A 27,300-nucleotide genomic window follows, 5' to 3' on the forward strand; every position below is an offset into this window, starting at 1 on the left:
CAAAGTGTTGCCTCCTAATATCACTGACATCCCTATGCCACGTCCAGATTATTTCAGCACGCTGTGCATGATGTTGTTTTTGAGGTGAAATTTCCTGCCAGTGGATAGCTTGGGTGGGAGCTGATGAAAGCAGGGGATCCCCCACCCCCACAGAGAACTGGAGAGTAGCAAACATTACACACAATTTTAAAAAGGGATCCTGAGGGGAATCAAGAAATTGCAGAACACTTACTCTAACACCTGCTTCAGGCAAATTAGTAGAAACTGGAATCAAAGATACACTATTGGTCATGTGAATGAACAAAGCTTGCAGAGGAAAAATCAGCATGGAAGTTCTGCCTCACCAACCTTTTAGGGTTCTTTGAGAAAGTGAACAAGCATGTAGACAATGGTAACCCAGCAAACTTTACATACTTGGACTTCCAAAAGGCTTTTGACAAGTGTTATGTATTGGAACTGTAACTTGGCCTTAGGGTCAATCAAGGACTTGGCTGAGCTTGAGGCTCCCTAACAATAGCCACCTGGATTCTGGGAGGAGGCCAATCAGGGGTCTTTAGGACAGCCGTGTACCTATAGTTGTGTGTGATAGGTTTTGGGGTGGGGTTATTTGCATGCTATGGGAGGAACCAGACAGCCAGTGCGTCAATTACCGCTTTTGTTATGGTTCTTTGGAGGGCGGCCCACCCCTGCAATTTCAGCAACCTGGAGGAAGCCCTCCGGGACCGGCTGGTGTGCAGCCTCAGGGAGGAGAGAATCCAATGGAGGTTCCTTGCAAAAAAAAAAAAGACCTCACATTCCAGGTTGCGATGGAAGAGGCCCTCACTGCAGAGGTCGCTGACCAGTTCGCCACTGAGGTCCACCAAGCACAAAGTCCACCAGTTTTCCAGAGGCCACCACAGCAATCCACTATATTGAATTGGCCAATGAGGCTGAAGAGGTTCTGCAGTTGCCCTGACCAGTTCGCAACCTCACACACCTGAGCACCATGACTCCTCGCACCTCCATTTCAATACCCTGTGCCAGCTGTGGAGAACTGCACAAGCAGAGGACCCGCTGTTTCTGCGACGTCCCCTGCCAGAATTGCTGAAAGGTTGGCCACATTGCCAGAGTCTGCAGCTCCAAGAGAACCAGGAGGTGCCAGACTGTGCACCAAGAGCAGACACATGAGATGGAGCTCCACCTCACTCCACTCTACCCGCTTCAGGTACAGCATCTGCCTCAGGACACCCCCAACAAGATTAAGGTGATGGTTAATATTGAGGGGGCCCCGTGCATAATGGAACTGGAAATGGGTTCCTCCATTTCAGTCATTTAGGAGGAGACCCTCAGGGAACTCTGTCTCAATGGATGGCCTTGTCTCTGGCCCGTGGGGTTCATTCTCAGAGACTTTTCCCAGAATGATGTGGACATTAAGGGGTGGGGAAAGTTCCGGGTGTAGTACAGACAGTTTGATGAGACTTTCTGGTGGTTGGGGGCCAACACACAAGTTTGTTGAGGTTAGTGTGGTTCGCGTCATTGGGGTTTGCAGTCATGGGAGTATATAGCTTAACCCCTGGAGACTTGGGGAGGATTTGCAATGAGGATTTGCAATGAATTCAATGGAAGCTTGGGCTGTTGCATGGGGCCAACAGTGTCACTAGAACTAAATCCCCAAGTGCGGCCAGTTAGAATGAAGGCCAGGAGCATCCTGTTCATGCTCAAACCCAAAATCGAGGTGGAGCTAGACTGCCTCGTGGCCCAAGGGGTGCTAGAACCCATACCCCACACAACCTGGGAAACCCCGATAGTCACCCCCATAAAGCCCAATGGAGACGTCCGCATCTGCATGGACTATAAATGTACTTTGAACAAGGTGGTACAGGATCACGCCTACTTGGTCCCAGTGGTCAGCCATGTTTTGGCTTCTCTGGCTGGCATGATAATTTTAGGCAAATTGGACCTGGCCCAGACCTACCAACAACTGCCAGTTGACAAAGCTATCGCGGAGGTAGGCTGTTGTTAGCACTGAAGAATTCGTTGCAGTGGTTAAAACCCTTCTAAGATTCAAAAGGGAATGAGAAGTTAAAAGTAACTGAGCTGCTTGTTTAGTCTGACTATTCCAGCAGATTTTTGGTAAGGACGTAGACTCCGTCAAGTGTATAGAGGGATTAAGGGAAAAGTCTGGGGAAGACTCTGTATGAAGGGTCAAAATAAGTGGAAGGTAATCGCTGATAATGAGATCACCTATACAGAAATCTTTTATATAAAATTCTAGTGAGAAAGGGACAGTAATATAATTAATTATACAGCAAACTTTCTTAGAAATGAATGTAAAATCCCCCGAATAAGAAAACCTTTCCAAGCCATTTAGCCAGACCTTATTGTATTGGATACAAATTTGGCAAAGCAAATGCCTGCCAAATTTGAATAGCCATCTTTAGATTGCCTCCTATAGGAAAAAAAAAGTGGTAAGGTATCATCTAGATTGAGGTTTAGCCAGACCTTAAGGGCCTTAAAAAAGATTTTATCATCATTGCCCACTCTTGCATTAAAATCTCCTGCTATTATTATTTTAGAGGAGGGAAATTTGGTTTCCAATTCACTCACAATTGCATTCAAACATTCCCAATGATATAAAAGGGACGATTTATCTAGGGCAGGAGGGATATATATGTTTACCAAAATCATAGAAAGATTCCCATAAACAAGCTTGATAGCTTGTTCCATAACGCCTCCGGCCTGTAGGGGGATGCCTACAGAATTATGAAGAAGAGACACAAATATAGACAAACCCATTTGAAAATGGCCTCTTGAGTTGGTTCTAAAGGCTGGGAGCAAATAGGACTTGTAACCTTCAAGATGAATCGGACTTTGGGACCAAGTCTCTTGGAGTAAGATGACATCAAAGTTCCTAAGGTAACTGATAAATTCTGCATCTTTGGATTTATTTCACCAACCAGCCACGTTCCACAAGATGATCTTAATATCCGATAATGGAGAAATATTTGGAATTGAAGACACTGAAGAAGATCTCAGTCAGTCATCTTGGAAAAATTGGTTTGGCAAGCAGGGAGAAACAAAAATCATACCTTTGTTTTCGAGGCCCCTAGAAATATTTTTGCTAAGTTCACAAAGGCTTGGCCAGATGAAATTACCCTTAGGATTGATGGAATTGTCCATAGACATGGTGGGCACTGGATGGATTTCAGCAATGACCAGCCTTTCCGAAGTCCGCCTTATTTCAGGTTGGGGGTAAGTGATTAGTGAAATCTCAGATGGAAGAATAGATATCGTATTATCCACTTTCGAGTTTGTTAAAGGAGGGCAAGTGGAAATTGAAGCGTGAGGAGGATCTTGTTGATCTAGGTCGATCAAAGGCACATATTGAAGCTCTCTCAACTCAATAGAAGAAGTCCCAGGAGAGAATCTACTGAGGAAACTTGAACAATGGATGACACGAGAAAAAATCCTTGGTCCGGAACAACTGGGTTTTTGTAAAGGCAAAAGTACTCTCGATCATTGTAATACTTTGTCCCATCTAATTTCCAAATACACTATTGGGAAAAAGATGAAATTGTATGTAGCCTTTTTAGACTTAAAGGGAGCATTTGATTCAATTGACAGAAACCTGCTTTGGGCCAAACTGGAACAAACAAATATTGATAAAAGACTCCTTATGCTCATTAAAAAAATTATATACTTTCAACTTTTGTCAAGTCAAATGCTCTTTATCAGGCAATCTTACGTCAAAAATCCCGTTGAGAAAGGGGGTTAAACAAGGTTGTGTATTGGCCCGCTTTTTGTTTAACCTCTTTCTTAATGATCTTGCTCCCTTTTTGTCAGATACTGACCATCATAGTCCAAAACTCGGTGCCAGACACATTCCCTTACTGTTATATGTGGACGATACAGTCTTACTATCTTGTTCCAGAATTGGATTAAAACGTTTGCTTGTTCGCTGTATCACCTTCCTTAACAACAATAAACTCCTATTGAACTATGACAAATCTAAAATTGTTGTATTTTCCAGTTCTTGGAAACCAACTAAATGGTCAATAGGCGGCAAAGAGATAGAACAAGTAAAATACTATAAATACCTAGGAATTCATTTCCAATATAACACACTTTGGACTAATCACCATAATTGTATAATTAAGTCAGTCAATGTTAACGTTGCAGCTATCCAGCGCTTAAGAACATAAGAGGCAATCAGCTTATCCCAGCCGCGCTAAAAATCTTTAAGGCTAAAGTGATACCACAGCTTTTATGTGGGGTCCCAGTGTGGATCACAGCCCTGGATAACAACTTTGAAGGTGTCCAATCAAAATTCCTATGGAAAATCCTGGGATTCCCATAGTGTGTACCATATGCAATTTTATGCTTAGAAACAGGGACGAATCTTATGGAAACACAAGCATGGCTAATGTCACTTAAATATTGGTTATGACTACATTTCCACTCTGATTCGGAGAGCCTTTTATATCAACTGCTCTCAGAATCTAATATGTCAAATTGGCTAGTATTTATTGAGAGGAAAATTAAATCTATGGGCATTGATTTAGATTCACTTCTTATGCTATCCCTAAAAGATGCATTTTTAAAACTTAAGCTCAGAATTCTAGATATTGAAATGCAAACGTTATATAGCCTGGCCAACAAGTCTTGCTCCCCGCTGAATTTTGAACTTCCTCTCTCAGTAGGGGAATTAGCGTCATATTTCTCCTCTCTGCAAGCTCCACAGCAATGGCGTGCATTCTCGTTAACGAGATGTAATGCATTACCATCTGCTATCTTATTTGGTAAATTTAACAGGATTGAGTACTCTAACAGACATTGTCTTTGTAATCTCAAAGTGTATTGAAACTATTTCCCATGTATTATTGAACTGTCCCCTTTATGATGATATTCGTTGTATATACCTGAAAGATATTTTAGCAGATATGTTGGGCTGTGCTGATTCAGGCAAAGTCCACAAACTTTTAAATGACACTTGTTCTGAGGTAACTTTAACGGTTGCTAGATTTCTTCAACAGGCCATGGAAATACGACAGAGAATGGTTCTGGAATGACCACATTTTATTTGTTTTAATTATTTAATTTGGCTAAACTTGACTCATATATATTTTACTTATTTTATGTATATTAGCTCCCTACATACTCTATTATCTAGGATTTTATATTATTTATATTGCTATTTTACTGCTAAATCTGTTTTATGCCAATAAGGCTTGCTGCTGCTGCTATCGCGGAGGTGCAAACTATTGTAACCCACAGGGGAGCATTCAGGGTAAACAGACTGCAGTTTGGGGTCAACATGGCCCCGGGGATGCTCCAGAGCTTGATGGACTCTCTTTTAAAAGGTATCTCCAGTGTTCAGCCCTTCTTTGATGTTGTTCTGATTGCTGCCCTGATGGAAGAGGACTTCATCGATTGTCTCCTCACTGTCCTACAATGTTTCAATTCAGTTGGGCTAAAGGTGAAGTGGGAAAAGTGCTGCCTGGGGGTTCCATGGGTTGAGTTCCTGGGATTCTTGGTCGACACAGAGGGCATCCATCTGGCTCCCAGCAAAATCCGCACCACATAGACGCTCCAGAACCCAAGTCTAAACCAGAGCTACAAGCATTCATGAGGCTCCTGAACTTTTATCATTCCTTCATGCCCGTGAAAGCCACATTCGCGGAGCCGCTTCACCACCTCCTCAAAAAGAAAGTCCCCTGGATCCCCGGTCCCGTCAGCTCCCTATTGAGTCGCCAACTCCTGGAGGGAGCTATTTCTCCTCCTGCCCCTTGGGCTCGCTGCCACCACCTGCTCAGTCTAGGGGTTCAGATTGAGAGGAACAGGACTCCCAATCCCCCTCTCCAGCTGTGAGGCCAGGCCTCAAGGTCCTCTGCCACCCTGCACTTGGGTTTCACAGAGACCTCAGCGCTTCTTTGGGGCACCCCTGGAGGATTGGCACCTTATCCAACTGCATGCCTTCCCCGGGGCCCCCTTCTCAACACAGCGTGGTCTAAAGCGGTCTGGGGATCTAGGTGGTACAGAGATTGACTGCCAGCATTTAAACAGTAAATATATATTTATTTAAAAAGAGAAAACGATAGGAAAAGAAAAACAAAACAAAAACAGTTGCGTTTAAAAGGTTAGCACAGCACAGCACACGCACAGCAAACAGCCTGACAAACAAAATGTGTTATAAACACGTCCTGCTGGCCCTGATCTAGACTTGCCCTGTCTTGTGAATTACTTACTTAGTCTGCCTGCCTGGGGGCCTCCCAGGCAGGAGCCTCCATTGCTCACCACATGCTCGCTCCAGCGCTGGCTTCCAACTGCCCTTCTCTTCCTGCTAACACACATGCCAAGAACAAAAGCACTTCCTGCCTCTCTAGGAGATTTTCCCCCTAGCGTTGTTGGTTTGGCTCTGGAAGGGAGGGGGGAGTGAGGGGAAGGCTACAAAGCCTGCTGAGGGATTTACTGACCCCTGCCAAATGAAGCACCACCACTGACTAAAATGGCGTTTCTCCACACATGGGTTGAGTTCCTGGGATTCTTGGTTGACACAGAGGGCATCCATCTGGCTCCCAGCAAAATCCGCACCACATAGACGCTCCAGAACCCAAGTCTAAACCAGAGCTACAAGCATTCATGAGGCTCCTGAACTTTTATCATTCCTTCATGCCCGTGAAAGCCACATTCGCGGAGCCGCTTCACCACCTCCTCAAAAAGAAAGTCCCCTGGATCTGGGGTCAGAAGCAGAAGATAGAAGATATTGGATTTATATCCTGCCCTCCACTCCGAAGAGTCTCAGAGCGGCTCACAATCTCCTTTAACTTCCTCCCCCACAACAGACACCCTGTGAGGTGGGTGGAGCTGGGGAGGGCTCTCACAGCAGCTGCCCTTTCAAAGACAACCTCTGCCAGAGCTATGGCTGACCCAAGGCCATGCTAGCAAGTGCAAATGGAGGAGTGGGGAATCAAACCCGGTTCTCCCAGATAAGAGTCCGCACACTTGACCACTACATCAAACTGGCAATGGTGTGATGCAGCCCTTCATATACCAAGTGGTTGGAGGTAGTACCCGTCACTTCCACCTTCACCCAAGTGGCAATCTGAGCACTCTGAAAGATTTTCTGCACCCACGGCATCCTGGACATGGTAGTCACAGACAATGGAATGGCCTTCACCTCAGAAGAGTTCCAAGAGTTTCTGGGCCGTTACCTCATTAGGCACGTCCACTCCACCCCATTTCACCTGGCCACAAATGGACAAGTAGAACGGATGGTGAGCACCACCGAAGAGTCTCTCTGGAGACTGATTCATGGGGACTGGAACCATCACCTAGCTGCATTCCTTTCCAGCCATCATGTGACCCCAAGTGCAACCACAGGTTGCAGCCCAGCAGAACTCCTCATGAGCCACTACCTGATGACCCAGCTGGACCGGCTTCACCCAGATAGAGCCCCAGAACCTTGGCCATCACCAGAGTGCCAGGAAGCACCATGAGGGTTTTCCCGGGTGACCCCACATATGCCTGAAACTTTGGCAGCGGCCCTGCCTGGATCCCGGCTCATGTCATCTGAGTCACAGGCCCAGTTTCATATAAGGTATTGACTGATGGGGGTCAAGTCCTGCACAGACATGTGAACCAACTCTGCCACCCCTTGCTTCCTGCCAAACTGGATTTAGTTCCAGACACCATGGAGCAACCCCAGTCACCACCACAGCCAGAGCCAGAAGCCATCAGTGCCCAGCCTGACTGCCTGGAGCCAGAAGAACTCCTGCTGGCAGCAGCAGATATTCTGACCACCCCAAAGCCACACTCCTCCATGAGTACAGCACCAGAAACCCCGATATGGGAACTCAACGCATCACCTGCTCCCAGAGTGCTGCAATGGTCGCAAACCAGTGCGCCTCAAAGAATATGTTTGCTAGGTGTTTGGGAACTTTGGGGGGAAGAGTGTCATGTATTGGAACTGTAACTTGGCCTTAGGGTCAATCAAGGACGTGGCTGAGTTTGAAGGTCCCTAACAATAGCTACCTGGATTCTGGGAGGAGGCCAATCAGGAATCTTTAGGCTAGCCGTGTACCTATAGTTGTGTGTGATGGGTTTTGGGGTGGGGTTATTTGCATACTTATAAGCAGGGCCCCTAGCCCTGCTAGTCAGTTCAGTTTTCCAACCACTATGCTGTAATCACTTAATAAAGAGCTGAATTCACTATCTCTCGGGCGTCCTCATGCTTTGAACCCAGTACACTTCAATAAGGTACCTCACCATTTAGTCCTGAGTAAGCTTAGCAGTCATGGGATAAATTGATGGGATAAATTGATAAATTCATATTATGGAATAAAAATTACCTAAATGAAAGGAAGCAGAGAGCAGAAATAGATAGTTCTTTCAATGGAGGGAAGTTAGCAGTGGGATCCCACAAGAATTGGTACTGTGAGCGGTGCTATTTAGTTTGTTCATAATTACCCCCCCCCCCCGGCACTTCCGGGTTTTGATCATGGTGGATTGAGCTGCTCTTCAGTCGTCAAGCAGATCAGAATCTCTGTTCTGGGCAGGGAAGTTGATTTTTTTTTTTTTTAATAAAAATTTTTATTGTTATGTATTCCACCACCAATCCACCTCTGTGAGAGTCCCAGGCCATAGATACATTATAATATTCCATAAATTTATAACTATTAACATTTCGTCCAAATACAACTCCGTCACTCTATTTAAACATCTTATCCATTCATTTTCTTATTAACCAACCAATCGTCTTAAATTGTTTAAACTTTTCCAAATATCTCACCATCTTCCTAAACCACCCCTCCTCCTGTTCCCTAACCTTTAATCCATTCATTCTTCGTATCTTCATCGTTAAATACTCCAAAATAATTATATTATTCATTCTATCCCTCCAGTGATTAATTGTCAATTCCTCAGCTTCTTTCCAATTCCTTGCTATCACTTGTCTTGCTGCTACTAACATCAAATTAATCCATTTACTATCCTCTTTTGATCTTAATCCCACACCATCCAAATTAATAATTGCCATTGCTTTGGATATACTTATTTTCCATCCCATAATCTTTGTCATCTCTATGCCAACCTGCATCCAGAATTTTTTCACTAAGGGACAATCCCACCACATGTGACTGAAAGTTCCAATTTCTCCACATTTCCTCCAACAATTTTTACTCCCTGATTTAGAAATATAATACATCTTAATGGGTGTATAATACCATTTCTGTATCATCTTCAATCCCTGCTCCTGCACTAACCTAGATGTTGTAACAAAGGGAGGTAATCTAAACATCCTCTCCCAATCTTCATCTAAAATTTTATCTCCAATATCTGTTTCCCAATGTTCCTTCAAAAATTCTCTCGGGGATTTCCCTGTACCTAATAAAATCTTATACAATTTTGAAACTATTTTTGACTTATCTTCTCTATACTCTTTCACCAATTTTTCAAAGGGAGTATTAATTCTTTTACCAATATTTTTAAGTTCTTCCTCCTTCAGCAATGAGGAGATTTGACTTTTTAACAACCAATTAATATTATTCAAAATATTATACTCCTCTTTCTTCACCCCATCAGTACCCCAAACCTCTTTCAATTCTTGAATCGTAATCCTCTTCAGTTTATCTCCTACTTCCTTTGACAGTGATCCCCTTAATGGAGCAAATTTATCATAGTACCACATTTTAATAATAGATGATATCTCCGGAGCGAGTTCTTTCTTCCACTTCTCCCATACCCTACTGGGCCCTATAAAGGTTGATAATTTATCACCTATCTTCTTCCTCCTTTTCGTTCTATCAAATAAACTTTCCTTTCCTCCTACTACCTCTAAATTTTCCTTTTCTATCCCGTTCAGCTCTTCTCCTAACTCTCCCTCCAACCAAATCATTAAGTGCCTTAATTGATATGCATCATAATAGTAAATTATATTGGGAATCCCCCATCCCCCATCTTTAATACCATAATATCTATACCTATTGGCTGTCCTTGGTTTCTTTGATGCAAAAACAAATCTATCTATATCTCCTTGCCATCTCTTCAGTACGTATTCTGGTATATGCCAAGGCAATACATAAAATAAATAAGTCAACCTAGGAACTAGAAACATTTTGACCATGGCATTCCTTGTACTAATTGACTCCTTCCTCTTCCTCCAGTCTCTCATTTTAACTTGAATTCCACTCCAGATTTTTTTATAATTATACTCAAATATTTTTTTAATATTCCTAGGAATATTAACCCCTAAATATTTCACCATTTTATTTGCTATGGGAATACCCAAAATTTTTGAAGCTGCTAATTGTAACCCTGGTTTTACATTAACACACATCATTGAAGATTTTGAAAAATTCACTTTTAACCCTGACACTTCCTCAAATTCCTGTAGTATCTTTTTTAAAGGTGCCACTGCGGGCTCCACATCCTTAATTGTCACCATCATGTCATCTGCATACATTGTTAAGAGATTCCCATCTATTTTCCCTTTCCCTGGAACTTCAAAGCCTATAATTCTTTTATCCTTTTTTAATTTATTCACTAACGGTTCCAATGCTAAAATAAATAACATAGGGGATAAAGGGCATCCCTGCTTCGTACCACTCAATACCTGAACATATCCCTCTACTGAACCACCAACTCCTATCAACGCCTTAGATTTAGAATATATTGCCTCAATCATATTTTGAAATTTCTCCCCAAACCTATACTTTTGAAATATAGTCTTCATGTATGTCCAATCCACAGAATCAAAGGCCTTATAAATATCCAACGCCAAAAGCGTAAGCGGCAAATCCTTATTTTTAGCTAAATAAACCATACCCATCACCTTCCTAACTGCCTCTACTAAATATTTTTGAGGCATAAACCCAAATTGCTCTTTCCCTATCAATTGTGCAATACATTTTTTGAGTCTCATTGCCATAACCTTTGCAAATATTCGATAATCCATATTGGTGATTGAAATTGGCCTATATGAATCCCTTAAAGTCTGATCTTTCCCAGGTTTCGGAATTAACACCAATCTCGACTCCAACCATGTAGGCGGTGTAGGAGATCCATCCAAAATTCCTTGAAACAATTCAGTCACATGAGGCACCAATATATCCTTAAAATGCTTATAAAATACCGCATTAAAACCATCCAGTCCGGGTGCAGATTGCATATTCATAGAATCTATAGCCATCTTAACTTCTTCTTCCGTTATATCCTTATCTAATTCTTTCCTACTATCTTCACTTAATTCTAAAAATTCCAACCCCTCACAGAATTTTTCTATATCTTCCTTTTTAATCCCTTTGTTTGCATACAATTTGTTATAGAATTCTATAAAATTCTCCAGTATCATTTTAGGTTCAGTTTCCAAAAACCCTATATCGTTCCTGATTGCCTTAATATTTTTCCTAACCTGAAAATTCTTAATTTTATTTGCTAAAATTCTTCCTCCTTTCCCTTCAAACTCATAATACTTCTGTCTGTTATACCATAATTTTAACGTAGTCCTATTAACATCCAATACATTCAACTCTTCCCTTTTCCTAATTACTTGTTCTTTATCCTCCTTCTTCTTAGATTTCCTAAATTTCTCCTCCAATACTCTAACTTCTTCTTCTACTTCTTTAATTTTCTTATCTTTACCCTTCTTCAATCTCACCAAATTCTGTATACACACACCTCTAATAGTGGCTTTCATTGCTTCCCATACTATTGTTAATGAAGTATCTGATTTCCTATTCTCTTCAAAATATCTTTCCATTGCATTTTTAATGTTACACTTACTTTCTTCATCTGCCACTAACCATGGATTAAACTTCCAATTATACGATCTATTACAATGACCTATTTGCAAAAAGGCTGAAACAGGGGCATGATCAGTAATCTTAATCATCCCGATCTCCATATCTTTTACCCAATTCCTCATTTCTTGAGAGACTAAGATTCCATCTAATCTTGAGTAAGTTCCATGCACGGCAGAGTAAAAAGAATATACATCATCATTAGGAAACATTTCCATCCATGATTCTAGCAGACCAAATTTCCCGCACATTCTTTTAAATTTCTCCGCCTTCCTTTTTTTGACATTACCTTTCCCCTGCAAGTTAATATTAAAATCCCCCCCTATTATTTTAGTATAGGGTGAAAATTTTTCAAACTTCTGCAAAAATCTATACAATACATTCAACTGATGCACATTAGGGAGATACAAAGAAGCTAAAGCCACCGGCTCTCCCTCCAAATGACCCTGTACAAAAATAAACCTTCCATCCTTATCTCTCATTACTTTATCTGCAACAAAATCTATTTTAGAATTAAATACTATTCCCACCCCTCTGCTCTTTGAGGAGCCTGGAGCAATAAATTTCTTACCTTTCCCAAATCCAGGGAAATTCATCTCTCTTTCCCCCCCATTATATACCTCCTGCAAGAACAGCACATCTGCTTTTAACTCTTGAATATATCTCCCAACTCTTGCCCGTTTCACTGGATTTCCTAGCCCTCTAACATTAAGAGTTGTACATATAACATTAACATTTTTTATCATATTATACCTAACCATAGCTCTTCCCCATATCTCTTCTATTCTCTACCAGCCTGGAATTCTAAATCCCAATCACCCTTAACCAACCCCACCTGATGTTGCTTATCTACCCTCCACCTACCCTCCATTACCAATTCTGCCCATCCAAGAAAAATGCAATATGCCAATGCTCGTGGCATATCTCTTGTATAAAGAATTCTACCCAATATGCATTCACTCACCTTCTTACTCCATTCATAATCCACCCATTCACCCCTTAGGTCCCAATTATCCATCCATACCCCAATCACACCATCCAAACATACCAACATCATCCCAATCAGCCACCATCTACACATCTTCTTCCCAATCCTACCACTAAACACATCAGACATCCAGCTACCACTAACATCCATATTGGGGGGGGGGGGAGAAAAAAGACATCTCTCCCACACTGTAAACTCAAAAAGAGCAACAGCAACAATTAAAAAAAAACCAAAAAAACTGTTCATGTTGAGCTATTCCGGTCCTTCTATCTTCTTTCCTTCTTCCTTAATCCATCTTCCCTCAATCATTTCTTAGTCTTAGTCCTTTCCCTGAAGTCCCAAGTCTTTTTTTCCTCCTTTTTCTTCTTCTTCTGTTTCTGAGTGTTCCCCATTTGCTCTTCCAAACTATTTTCCCCTTCTGAGTCCCAGTCAGGGGAATGCTTGTAATCCTTAGGCAGCTGCAGTCCCACACGTTTAAATAGCTCCTCCATCTGCTTCTGATCTTCTGCAAACAGCTCTACTCCTTCATGCACCATTTTCAGAGCAAAGGGTGCCATTCTCCAGCTGTATTTCATTCCTTTATCCTGCAGCACCTTGGTAAACACTCTTAACTTTTTCTTCCTGTTGATTGTTTCCTGTGATAAATCTTCAAAAGCCAACACTTTTTTATCATTATACAGTAACTTATCTTGCCTATCCAAGGCCTTCATGCCTTTAAGCACCTGCTCCTTTAATGTATATTTTCCAAAACACATTATCACATCTCTCGGCCACCTCCACTCAGCTGTCTGCTTCCCAACTCAATGAATACGATCCAAATCTTCCCTTGAAATTCCTAAGTCTGGGAGCATTTCAGCCATCCATTTAATCACATTATCCATGTCCTCCGTTTCTGGAATATTTTTCAACCGCAAATTTGACCTTCTGGCCCGATTTTCCAAGTCCATCAGTTTATCTTTAAGGTATTTATTTTGCTTTTCCAACTGTCTGGACTGTTTTTGCAACAAGTTAATTTTCTTCTCATTTAGCTGCGCCATTTCCCATGCACTATTCACAGTCTCTGCCATGGCTTCAACGGCCTCAGCTAAATTAGTTATTTTTTCATCCACAATCTTTGATACTGCCTTAATAATGCTATGCTTGGCAGCTTCCACAGCACTCTTAACTTCTAATTGAAAGTCTTTTGGTTTCATTACCTTATCTTCACTTTCAACTTCTGAGTCCGAGGTCGCCATTGCCGTTTCTCTCAGCACCAATTAGTTTTGACTTTAGCCTCTGGCCAACTTCCAGACTCCCACTTCACAACTATCACCGACTTATTTTAAAGTCTTCAAGGCTTTGTTATTTTTATCACCAGAAGAAGGAATACTTAATTCCCTTTAGCATTCTACCGGGAGCTCAAACAAAACACGTCTTCCTCTCAGCTGAGCATGCCACGCCCCCCGGCAGGGAAGTTGATTTTAACACCTGCTACCTACTTCTTCCAGGAAAGGAGAAGGCCAAGATATGCATATTAAGTTCTGAGGGGATTTACTTTGGCTGACGAGGGACCCCAGTGGGGTTCCTTTTTGGCTTTGAAGAGTCCCCCGAGAAGGACTGCATTCTTTTTTTTTTATGACCAAACTTTTTATTTTGCAATATATTGAAATAAATTCACCTATTCAAATTCAAATATACTTCTCCAATACATTACATAATTTCCTCCCCCCCTACACTCTTATTCATGACCTCCGCCGGTACTTAAAACAAATTAAAAGCATATTAAAGGTAAATTCACATTATAAAATCTTTAGAAAGAAAAAAATTATCATTCACTAACCTTTTCTCTAATAATCACTTAGCACTTATTAAACACAACGCTCATAATTATTAATTCAGTTCCAGAGTTCCCCCTATCTTAGTCTTATCTTAACTCTCATATATATATATTTACCAAATAACCATGTTCTACTAATGCTTTTATCACAATATCACAATTCCTCTTTATCATTAAAAGTTCAATTAATGTTGTCAAACACTACTAAATATCTTTTCACCATTCTAAAAATTTTATACAAAGAGTTATCTTTCAATAACCTTTTCTCTATAATTCACTTGGTATTTATTAAACACAAAACTCCTAGTTATAAAATCAACTCCGGTATTCCAGCTGTCTTAATCTTATCTTAACTCATATATGTATAATTACCATGTAACTATATCCTACTAACTCAATAATCATGATTCTTCTTTATCATTTAAAGTTCAATTAATGTCATAAACTACTAAATGACTCTTCACCCTCCATTATATTTCCACGTAACTTTGGAATTTACTCCAGTCTTCTTTAAACTTCTCCAAATTGTTGTCTTTTAAGATTCTAGTAAGTTTGTCCATTTTACTCCAGTTAAGAACCTTTAAGACCCAGTCCCATTTTTCAGGTATTCTGTCTTGCTTCCACATTTGCGCTTACAATGTTCTCGCAGCTGAAAGCAAATACCACAACAATGTTCTGTCTTGCTTCGGAAAGCTTTCCATTTGTAATCCCACCAGAAAGACATCTGGTGCTCTCCTAATATTATAACCCAAGATTTTCGAGATCTCCTGTTGAATCATTATCCAAAATTGTTTCACTACATCCCTGGGTAGTTTACGCTTTCTGGCAAATTCTGAATTGACTCTATATGCATAGTCACATAAACGCTCCATCTCCTCCAGATCTTCTTCCAAAAATTCAGCTATAGTTGTGACAATATGAGTCTTCACATCCTCTTGTTCATTCTCAGGCACTCCCCTTAGCCGAATCATGTTCTCCATCAACTTACAGTCTTGTAGTATTGCTTTGTCTTGCATTTTCTTAATGGTGGCATCTTGATCTCTAATTTTCACTTCTATCTCATCAGTCTTTTTAGCTATTGCTTGAGACTCTTTCCATAGGTCATCAATTTCCTTCTTAAATTCTTTCTTTACCTCTTCAGCACTGGAGTTTATTTCCTTAGTTAATTTCTTCTCACTTCCAGTTATTAAATCCCTCATTGCCTGCAAAATTCTTGCTTCCATAGCGTCCAGTTGTTCATGAACTTGTTTAGACATTTTGCCCTCTCCCACTGAGGCAGCTCTTAACCTTGTAACTCTTGATTCCAACTTCTACTCAGACATTACTGACTGCCCATTACAAATAATGCGTTTTTAATTGGTATTTTCAATCCCCAATCTGATAGTTGCATTTAACAGAACAGAGTATGCCCTTTTCAACAAGCCTAAAAATGCTGTCCTCAGAGCTTCCTAGCTCAAGATATTAATTTTTAAAGTTCCAAGCCTCTCTTTTTAAAAAGTTTTCCTTTTTCCCTCTAGGGCTTATTTCCCATTTTCAAGCACATAGTCCATGTTATTTAGCCCTTAGGGGATTGTTTATATATATTTTGAATCCTTTTATAGTCCACTTTCAAGTTATTTAGTGAAAATATTTTGGCCTTTCTGTAATTGGCCTCCAATGTTTCTCCATGGTTACTGACTCTTGCAAGTATCCGGATACTTGGATGCTCCTCTTCACTCCACACTTACTTCCTGACTCTCTAGCATTGAAATCTCACAGTGATTACAGAAAACATCACTTCCTGTTTTAAGGAGAGAGTCTGCAGCTTTGTTATGACTGGGGTTTTTTTTCGAAGCCACAAGAATTCATAACAGCAAGTATTTTTCTGCACTTTTCTGCTTTCTTTTGAGTCTAAAGAAACCACTTCTACCCCCTTCCACTTCTCCTTGATTTTCCACTTTGAAAAATAGTTCTGAGTCCCAGATCTTCCCTTTTAACAAGCTTAAATTAAACCCGGAGTAGCAGATAAGGATCTTTACCTTATTAACGACGTCTAATCTCTCATTATACCGTCCACTTTATCTCAGATGTTGTTATAGTCCATAGGAAGTTGAAGCCTTAGTGAGTTTATGTCAATTTAATGACTCCAAGGATTCTTTGTAGGCGATAGAATGCAATTCTTCATCGGGGGAATCTTCAAAGCCGAAAAAACCCCTCCTGGGATTGTTCGTCAGCCAAAGTGAATCCCCCTCGAAATAAACATGCATGCCATAGACAATTTCCTTTACTGGAAAAAGAAGACAGTAGGCTTTATAAAGCCTTTTCTGTCCAAAAACAAAGATCTTGGTCTGCTCCACACAAGGAAACAGGTCAGCTCACCAAGCTTCAACCCCGGAAGTCCCCGAGAAGGACTGCATTCAATAATCTACAGAGGATTCCTGAGGTCATTAAATTGGCTTAAATCCACCAGGATACAAAGCTTCTTTGAGACTGATTAACATCTAATATACCAAGAGAGCAGTGCGCAGAAGGATATCGGAAAAGAAGGTAAAAGATTTATATCTATCACTCCGGGACTGATATAAGAAGAAATAAAAGCAAAAATTAAGGTCTGCATCCAGATATAACATTTTATATTAAGGAAGATAAAGGAGGGGTTAAAATTGGGACTTGTGAACTTGGAGAAATAATGCTAGAAGAGGAAAAACAAATTTTGTTTGGAATACCTGTGGTCTGGAGTAGACAACCTCCTCCAAGAAGGAATGCTGAGCTGGTGAATATAATACAGGAAATGTCGTCATTGAAACAACGCAAGACTTCATAATCATTGAAAACAAGACTTCGTGTCAAGAAAGGAAGGAAAGTAAAGGAAGGAGCCATTAGGAGAAAAGGAAACAACAAGCCTCCCAGCCCTCTCTAGGACTTAAAAAGCAACCATTACAAGAAGGTCAAAAATTTAAAAATTAATTACAAGAAAATTGGACATTGAAAAATTGCACAGCCGGCAGATATTGTTATTAAATGGTCAAATCTATTGGTCTATATACTTAGAATTAACTTTGGTGCAGTTTTGGGGGGGAAAGGAAAAAAACTTTTTAAAAGGACAGAAAAACCGTGGTGGCCATTTTGAATATTTTTTTAAAGTAATATCTCAACCTAGGAACATCAGAGAACGGCGATTTTGGGTTCATATTAAAGGGCATGATCTAATCTACAGAACTGTGTACTCGAAATTCGAATCTGAGAGGTCAAATTTTGAACCTATTTAAGCAATAGGCAAACAGTGATGTCAGAGAAAAAACTTGCAGCAAAGCAGATTAGAATGAGGGCTGGGTCACTTGAAGAAGAAAGAATGGCCAACGCTGGATGGCAAGACACAATGGATGCTATGGAGGCAAGATTGGTAAAGATAATGAGAAAAACAAAAATAGAACTAAAAAAAGACCTAAAAATATTGAGTCCAGCACAGAAGAAATTAAAAAAAGACATTGAAGATCTCAGAAAAGATACTCAAGCAGCATTACAGAAAGTTCAAAAGGTGGAGGAAAAGTTGAAAGACCAAGATACAAGAATAGACAAAGTGGATGCCACTATTCAAAAAATGCAGGAGAAAGCAGTATTAGTGGACTGTAAACTAATGGAGAACCAGATACGGTTAAGAGGAGTGCCTGAGTCTTCTGAGACCGACTTAAGGTCTTATATAATTAAAGTTATTGCTGAACTTCTTGAAGAAGACCCAGATGAAATTGACCTTTTTTTGACTACATTTCCAGGGTGAATTCGGAGTACGCCAAAAGAAATAAATTAGCAAGAGATGCGGTGGTGAGATTGTTGACAAGAGATATGGTGGGATGGATTCTTAATAAATGATTCAGGAGCACTCTGGAAGTGGACAGTAGTAGAGTAAGAGTAATGAAAGAATTGCCAAGGAAAGTCATTAATGACAGGAGACTTTACAAAAAGCTGACAAAGAAGTTGAGAGAAAAAGAAATGAGATACAGATGGGAACTTCCAGAAGGTCTGATTTTGAATTCAAAGGACGGAGATTTACTATTACGAATACTCAGCAAATGACAAATTTCTTGAGAGAACATAAAGACTTTGGGGAAACAGATCAAGAATAAGAACAAAAATCATTATGGATTACAAATTAATATCTTGGAATATAAATGGACTTAATTCACCACAAAAAGAAGGACAACTTTTCATTGGGTTGGGAAACAAAAATGTAATATAATTTGTCTGCAAGAAGTACATATCAAGCAAACGGATTATAAATTTTTATGGAACAAACAACTTGGTATGGAATTTTGTTCATTGGCCAAGGAGAAGAAAAGGGGAGTAGTTTTTTTACATGAAACAAGAATTAGACCCAAATTTTTTTAAAGATGACGATGGCAGATATATTACAGTAGAAGTGACATTGAACTACAAAAGAACTTTGTTGCTGGGAATATATGCTCCAAATGGAGCAAAAGACTCTTTCTTTAAAGATATAATGCAACAATTAGACCAAGTGGTGCATGAACAAATTATGATAATGGGAGACTTTAACGGAACAGTAAAAAATACTTTGGACAGAACTGGAAAAAAAAATAATGAAGGGAAATTACCAAAATCATTCTTCGAATTGGTAAAACAAGAGAGCCTAGAAGACATCTGGAGGGAATTAAACCCCAAAGAATGTGACTATACTTACTTTTCGGTGAGGCATAATTCTTTTTCAAGAATTGATATGATTTGGACCACAAGAAATCTTGGACTTTTAACAAAAAAAAAATAGAGATACTTTAAAAATCAGAGCAGACCACAATCCAACACTGTGGTCTGCAAAATCAGGGAAAAAGACTCTAAGGTGGAGGATAAATGAGGATTTGCTACAGAAACCGGAAATAGTGGTGTTTCTGGAAAAGGAAACTAAATGCTTCTTCCAAATAAATGAAAATGAGGACACTCAATTCCAAGTTGTGTGGGATGCTAACAAAGCAGTAATGAAGGGCATTTTGAATAATAAAGACAAAAGAGCCAAAAATAAGCAAATGATGGATATCCAGAAAGAAATTGGAAAAAAAGAGGAGTTTAAAAAGCGACCTGGGAAAAAGACAATTATAAGAGAGATTACTACATTACAAAGTCAACTAAGTCATTTGCTGAATAAAGAAGTGGAATGGAATTTACAAAGACTCCAACAGAAATCTTTTGAAGATGTGAACAAACCTGGAAAATACCTGGCTTGGCAAATGAAAAGAAGAAGGGAGAATAAAACAATCAACAAAATTGTGTCAGGAGGAAAAGACATTGTTGATCATGAAGGAATTAAAAGGGAATTTTACAAATACGATGCCAAGGTGTTTAGAAGCCAAAGTATAGATTAAAAAAAGAATTGATGAGTATCTACAGGAAATTAAGGTAAACCTTAACAGAAAATATAAAGAACGTGTTGAATAAACCAACTGAGAAAGGAGAAATAGAGGGGGTGATTAACTCAATGAAGTTAAGAAAAGCACCTGGTCCAAATGGCTTTACGGCTAAATTTTATAAAGTTCTCACGAAGTCGTTATTACCAAAACTTCAGAAATTGATGAACAGATGGGAAAATACCCAACACATGGAAAGAAGCTGTAATTTCTTTGATACCAAAGGAAGACAGACGCTACAAATGTGAAAAACTTTAGACCAATTTCATTACTTAACAATGACTATAAAATATATGCAAGAATTCTAGCAGAACGCTATTATTGGGGCTCTCAAAATGGGAGCACATACGGCCGGGACTGCGCGAACTGCACTGGCTGCCAATTACCTACCGAGTCCAGTACAAAGTGTTGGTTATTACCTTTAAAGCCCTATATGGCCGAGGACCAGCCTACCTAAGGGACCGTCTCTCCCCATATGAACCCCAGAGGGCACTGAGGTCGATGGGCAAAAATAAATTGACTATCCCTGGGCCGAGAGAGGTCAAACTTCAAAACATCAGAACTCGGGCCTTCTCAGCCGCGGCTCCTGTACTGTGGAATCAGCTCCCGGAGGAAGTGCGGGCCCTGCGGAACCTTGACCAGTTCCGCGGGGCCTGCAAGACCGCTCTTTTTAGGCAAGCCTATGCTGATATCTGCTGAGTTGCTAAGAATAAGGAGCCTCCATCTACTATACGACTATGGAACCATCTAAACTGGCAGAACCAGCGCCAAACAAGTTTACTGCTGCCAGATTTATTCTATGTAATGAATCATGTATTTTAAATATTTTAACTTAATTAACTGGTTTTTATGCTTAATTTCTTTAATTGTTAAATTTTAAAGTTTTATCCTTTGTTAAATATGTGAAATGTTGTTAGCCGCCCTGAGCCGCCTAGGCGGGGAGGGCGGGATATAAATGTAAATATAAATAAATAAATAAATAAATAAACAGCATTTGAATAGTTTTATTAAAGAAAAACAAGCAGGATTTCTTCCCAAGAGACAAATTAGAGACAATATTAGAACAGTTATTGACATCATCGAATATTATGAGAAACATCCTGAAAAAAAAGTAGCATTATTTTTTGCAGCTGCAGAAAAACATTTGATAATGTACATTGGGACTTTATGTTTGCAGTGATGGAGAAATTGAAATTGGGAGAAGACTTTATAAGAATGATAAAGGCGATATATTTTGAACAATCAGCAAGGCTCTGTATTAACGCAGATTTAACAGAAAAAATGACAATAAATAAAGGAACAAGACAAGGTTGCCCTCTATCTCCATTGATATTTATAATGACTTTAGAGATTTTGTTAAGTCAAATTCAAGAGGATAAAGAGATAGAGGGACTGAAAGTGAAAGGTTTTTCTTACAAGTACAGAGCTTTTGCAGGTGATGTGATGTTTACAAATGAAAATCCCACTCAAGTGACACCATTGTTGCTTCGTAAGATACAGGAATAAGGAAAACTGGCAGGCTTTTACATAAACAAAGAAAAATCAAAAATTTTGTGCAAAAATATGTTAAAGTGTAAGCAGGAAGAACTACAGAGGATAACATAGTGTGAAGTTACCTCTAAAGTAAAATATTTAGGGGTAGAAATAACAACAAAAATATTGATTTGTATAAAACAATTATGAGAAACTTTGGCGTAAGATTGATGGAGATATGATAAAATGGAATAAATTGAATCTGTCTATGTTGGGCAGAATTTCTGCAATTAAGATTAATGTTTTACCGAGAATTATGTTCCTGTTTCAAACAATTCCAATAGTGAAAGACAATAAACAATTTAATAAATGGCAAAAGAAACTTTAATAAATGGCAAAAGAAACTTTCAGAATTCGTATGGGCTGGGAAAAAACCAAGAATTAAAATGAAAATTCTGACAGATGCAAAAGAAAGGGGCGGATTTCAACTGCCTAATTTAAAGTTGTATCATGATGCATTATGCCTGGTGTGGATTAAGGAATGGATGACATTACTAAACAGAAAGCACTAGAAGGTCATGGAAATGTTTTTGGATGGCATGCTTACATGTACTATGGGAAAAATAAGATGGACGGCTTCTTCTCACATCACTATGTCAGAAGCAATCTGTTAAATACCTGATATGGTGATGAGAGGAAATCGCTTTGGATTGTTCCAATAGAAGTAATAAAATTGTATTCAGATACCAAAGAAGAGAAGTAGTTATCATATAAACAACTTTTAAAAATTCAAGGAGGAAAGGTGGAATTAAAATCGTCTGAAGAAATACAATATAAATACAACTGGTTTCGGTTGCAACAAATAACGAGTTTGCTTGAGCAGGACATTAAGAATGATGGAATAAGACAAGAACAAACAGAACTGAGGAGAATGCTGTTTGGTGAAAATGAAAAGTTGATCTCAAAGACATATAAACTATTATTGAAATGGTCTATGGAAGATGAAGTAGTTAAATCACAAATGATAAATTGGGTGATAAATATAAACAAAGAAATACAGATGGAGTCATGGGAATACTTATGGAAGAACTCTTTGAAAATATCTGCATGTTATAACATTAAAGAAAATTGCTTTAAAATGTTATATAGGTGGTATATGACACCTAAGAAATTGGCAAAAATGAATAATCAGATATCGGATAGATGCTGGAAATGTAAACACCATGAAGGATCTTTTTACCATATGTGGTGGACTTGTGAAAATACAAAACAATTTTGGCAAATGATTCAGCAAGAGATTTCGAAAGTTTTGGAATATAATATTAAAAAGGCACCAGATATCTTTTTGTTGGGATTAAAAATGGAAACATTTCAAAAGCAAGATAGAACGATAATTTGGTTTATGCTTTCAGCTGCATGGACATTATATGTGTAAATGTGGAAACAAAGTACCAGAAATGTGGAAGTGGACTTTGAAAGATATGCATTGGAGTGAAATGGACAAACTTACAAGAATCTTGAAAGAACAAGATCTAGAGAAATACAAAATTGAATGGGGGAAGTTTCAAAAGTATATTGAAAAACAATGGGACGTTAAAGGACATTTGGTGATCTTTGACAATGGTTAACTTTTAAAGAAATCATGTATGGATTACAGTTTGTAGAAAAAATGGGACTATAATCTTTTCGTTTCTTTGTGAACAAATAAGGACTATCATGAAGATGGACTATAATAATAGCTTTTGGTATTTTCTCTCTCTTTTTTTAATGGAAGATTCTATAATAGATAGAGTTTATTACCTTATAACAAATTAAATAAAAGTAGTAATAGGAAGGTGTTTACAAAGGGGTTTAGCACTGATGGGGGCCATCAAAAGGGGGGTGGGGTGGAGGAAATGTGATATATGTGTTTTAACTTTTAATAACAAATGATAATATGCTTTTACAATATATTACATCATAATAAATTGTTTTAATCCAATTTCACCCCCCTCCTCCCAAAAAATTCCATTTATTGAATAAATTGATATTATACATGGTATGGCAGAAAAGAATACAACCATATAATGCCAATAACAGTTTTTCAGAATAACAGAGTCACAAAATCTTGAAATTGAATATTATATAATCACAAAATGTAAGATGGTTATTTGCCCCCCAAAGTCGGAATAAAGAGTCGGACACAAATGAATTGGTAAAAATTATGGGCCACTTTATTATAACTCATAACACCCCAGCAAGGGCACCCAACAGCGGCCTGGTCAGTGCTAGTGGTCTCAACAGACCACTCCCCTGCCATTCGTGGGCGAGAGACCCAGCCCCCAGCTGGAGCTGTGTGACACAGCTCCCACCAGCCCAGCCCAGCAGGGAGGCCCACCCCAGAGGATCTAAACCCCAGATGCATGTCTCAGTGAAAGGCACCATCTCGTCGAGCCTCCAGGACGGTCTGCATTCTCCCCACCCCGGGTCATCACACCCCAGGGTTGATCATGCCAGACCCCTAATTCCCCAAAAGGGGGATGCTTCATGGTCCTCCCCTAGCTGCATAGTACCATAACCCAGAAAAACCTGCAAGCACTAGGGCCAAGTCTCTACTTAGGCCTTAATACCCACCATGAGCCCCAAGGCCACCTGCAGCCCTTGCCAGAGATCTCTCAGGAAAAGCATATTACCTTGTTCTGAGAGTTGAACCCCATCCCCTCTGTAGAGGTCTGGAAATTTCCAAGAAATATCTGAGTGGGGTAGATAATGGCCCAACCCCCCCTTTCAACACCTTGCTAATCTCCTTATTAGTCTTATACCGGGCCCTCTCAATAGCAGCAGGGTCCCAAGCACAGCGCCAAACCAGGTGGGGCAGCATGGCTGACCAAATTATGGTGGTCCCAGGCCATCACTCCCTAATATACTGAAAATTATCATGGGCCTGCCAAACGAAGGCCTTGCCCTTAAAAAGCCCCAGATCATTACCTCCCAGGTGAACAATTAAAACTGGAGGAGGAGGGCCCATACTATGTTGAAATAACAAAGGCAGCAGGCCCGGCCACTGAAGGCCCCGGTGCCCCCACCATTCAATACAAACTCCAACGGCCCAAGCACTAAATGGAAGAGGAAGGATACCCCATGGTGGCAGCTGTCGAGGCTGCCCCAATTCTAAAGGAGTGGGTCCCAAACCCTGGGTCCAGCCTCTCTGGCCCACCCCTCCAGCATTTTTCAAAGACAAAAATCAGCTTTTTCTTCCCTATAACCCAGCACCTTACTGGCAAACGCTAATGCAGACAGGCCCCCACTTATGGATCGCACGGCCAATCCCTTACCTCAAAGCGAAACACAGTAATGGAGCAACTGCTCCACTGTGAGGGGCCAAACAATGCGATACCCTACCTCAGCCCTAAAGTCTTCAAAATGCTGCACAGCCCATTAGTAAGGTTAGGCCTATCGCTCTGCAGGCTTCGGATCTCCAATCAGCCATAGCTCCTGGGGCATTGGCACCGCCTCTCTGTCAGCACCCGGGGCCAGCTGACGAAACCTCTCCATCTGTTTATGAGAGAGAGCGTCAGCCACCCCGTTACTCACCTCAGGCACATGCTTGGCTAAAAACAAAATATTAAGCTGCAAACAACACAGAGTGAAAGCCCTCACCAACCTCATAACCCGCCGGGATTTGGATGAAAGGGAATTAATGACATGGACTACCGCCATATTATCACACCAGAAATGAACAGTGTGATTGGCCATATCCTTCCCCCACAGCCAAACCGCGACTAAAATGGAAAAGAACTCAAGAAATGTAAGATCTCGGTTCACTCCCACCTGCTTCCAAGAGTCCGGCCAACTATCCGTGCACTGTCTGCGAAAATAAACTCCAAAACCCAAAGACCCCGCAGACATGACCTGGAGCTCCGCTTCAAGCCTCATGTACTCTCTTCAGAAAGAGACTCCATTGAAGGACTCCAAAAATTCCTGCCAAACCCTCAAATCATCCCTCATGCTGCAGGTAACTTGTGTTCTATGCTGAGACAGGCGTAACCCTGCCATAGCATCACAGAGCCTTCTAAGAAAAGCCCTCCCAGGAGCAACCACTTTGCACGGAAAGTTGAGGTGCCCCACTAGCTGTTGCAACTCTAGCAAGGTAACCTTTTTACAAAGAAAGTCAAAAATCCTAGTCCTCAATTCAACTATTTTTTGAAGAGGTACCCTAGACAGCTGCGCTATGGTATCAATCTCAATCCCCAAAAACGTCAGCTTTTGGGTCGGACCTTCAGTTTTCTCTGGAGCCAAAGGGACCCCAAGCTCTGCAGCCAGCTCAATACAGCCAGACAGCAGCTGCCTACAACAATCAGTCCCCGTGGGACCCACAAAAAGGTAGTCATCCAAATAATGAACAATGTCCTGTAAACTCACTTTTTCCCACACAGCCTATTCCAAGAATGTGCTGAAACACTAGGAAGGAGAACATGATACAGAGCAGCCCATAGGCAATGCTCTATCCATGTAAAATTGACCTTCAAAAGAAAACCCCAAAAGCTCGAAATCATCAGGATGGACTGGAAGAAGGTGAAATGCAGATTTAATATCGCATTTTGCCAACTCTGCACCCACCCCGCAGCGTCTCACCACGGCTACAGCCTGGTCGAAGCTGGTGTACTTAACTGAGCATAAGTGCTCAGGAATCCTATCATTCACAGACTTCCCCCTGGGAAGGAGAGATGGTGAATGAAACAAAATTCACCAGGCACCTTTTTTGACACCACACCCAATGGCAAAACCCTAAGAGTATGTACTGGAGGTTGTGAAAAAGAACCCAAGATCCTGCCCTCCACCAACTCCTTTGCAATCTTATCTCTAACAACCTGCTCTAAGCCCTTAACTGACTTAAGGTTCCCAGACAAAAATGGGACCCGAGGTCCCTGAAAAGGGATCCTAAAACCAACTTTAAAACCTTCCAACAAATAAAAACTGAATGCCCTTCGAGGGCTCAGGAAAGCTGGAGGTAGAGTAAAGGCTGGGGTTTGTCTCTGTTTACTCACTTGTGAACTATACCCCAGTTGAAGAGGAATAAAAGAATGCAGGTATACTAACTGGTGCTGATTGTAGTTGTGACAACTTTCTCAATAGTTAATGTCTATCCATTGCAGCCTAAATCCAAATGGTATCGATCTCTCTGTCCACACGGAAGGCATTAACTTGCAGCTTGAAGGCGAGAGGGTGGAATCGTCCTTGCTCAAGAAGGAAAACTCGTCAAAGTTGCCGGAGTCAAAAGGAACACCAAAGAGGCAGCAAGTAGAGCCAGAAGCATCTAAGTCTAACATTGTGAAACTGACTAAGCCGGTAGCACTGTGGACCCAACTGGATGTGTGCAAGTGGCTGAAGAAACATTGCCCAAATCAGTATCAAATCTACAGTGAGTCATTCAAACAGCATGACATAACTGGCCGTGCGTTGCTGAGGCTTACAGACAAAAAGCTCGAGCGGATGGGGATTGCTCAGGAAAGCTTACGGCAGCATATTTTGCAGCAGGTCCTCCAGCTGAAAGTGTGAGAGGAAGTCTGAAACCTTCAGCTGCTGACACAAGCAAGTGGGGCCTGCAGCAGATGCGGAGGTGGCCGAGGCGGCGGTGTGGATTGCGAGGCAGCCGAGGCGGCAGTGCGGCCCATGAGGCGGCAAGGCAGTGGCACGGGCCGCAAGGCGGCCCGTTGGAGGATGAACGGAGTTGGCATCCCTGCCTGAGTGGGGACTGGAGACACCTATGCGGCGGACGCGGCAAGTGGAGCGAGAGGAGCTCTGAGCCGCTAACGAGGCTGGGCGCCAGGAGAGGTGCGCCATCGGGAGGGAGTCTGGTGGTGATGGCAGATA

At 40.7% G+C, this 27,300-nt stretch overlaps 1 protein-coding gene across 1 annotated transcript; it reads left to right on the top strand.

Moving 5' to 3' along the window:
• Nucleotides 1-1,669: 1,669 nt before the first annotated feature.
• On the top strand, nucleotides 1,670-27,174 carry LOC132589637 (sterile alpha motif domain-containing protein 12-like). The gene is given in 2 exon segments (XM_060262380.1): nucleotides 1,670-1,987; nucleotides 26,563-27,174. Coding segments are annotated over 2 exon segments (930 nt in total).
• The last annotated feature ends 126 nt before the right edge of the window (nucleotides 27,175-27,300 follow it).

This window comes from Heteronotia binoei, chromosome 21 (genome assembly GCF_032191835.1).
Source record: "Heteronotia binoei isolate CCM8104 ecotype False Entrance Well chromosome 21, APGP_CSIRO_Hbin_v1, whole genome shotgun sequence".
Classification (NCBI taxonomy): domain Eukaryota; kingdom Metazoa; phylum Chordata; class Lepidosauria; order Squamata; family Gekkonidae; genus Heteronotia; species Heteronotia binoei.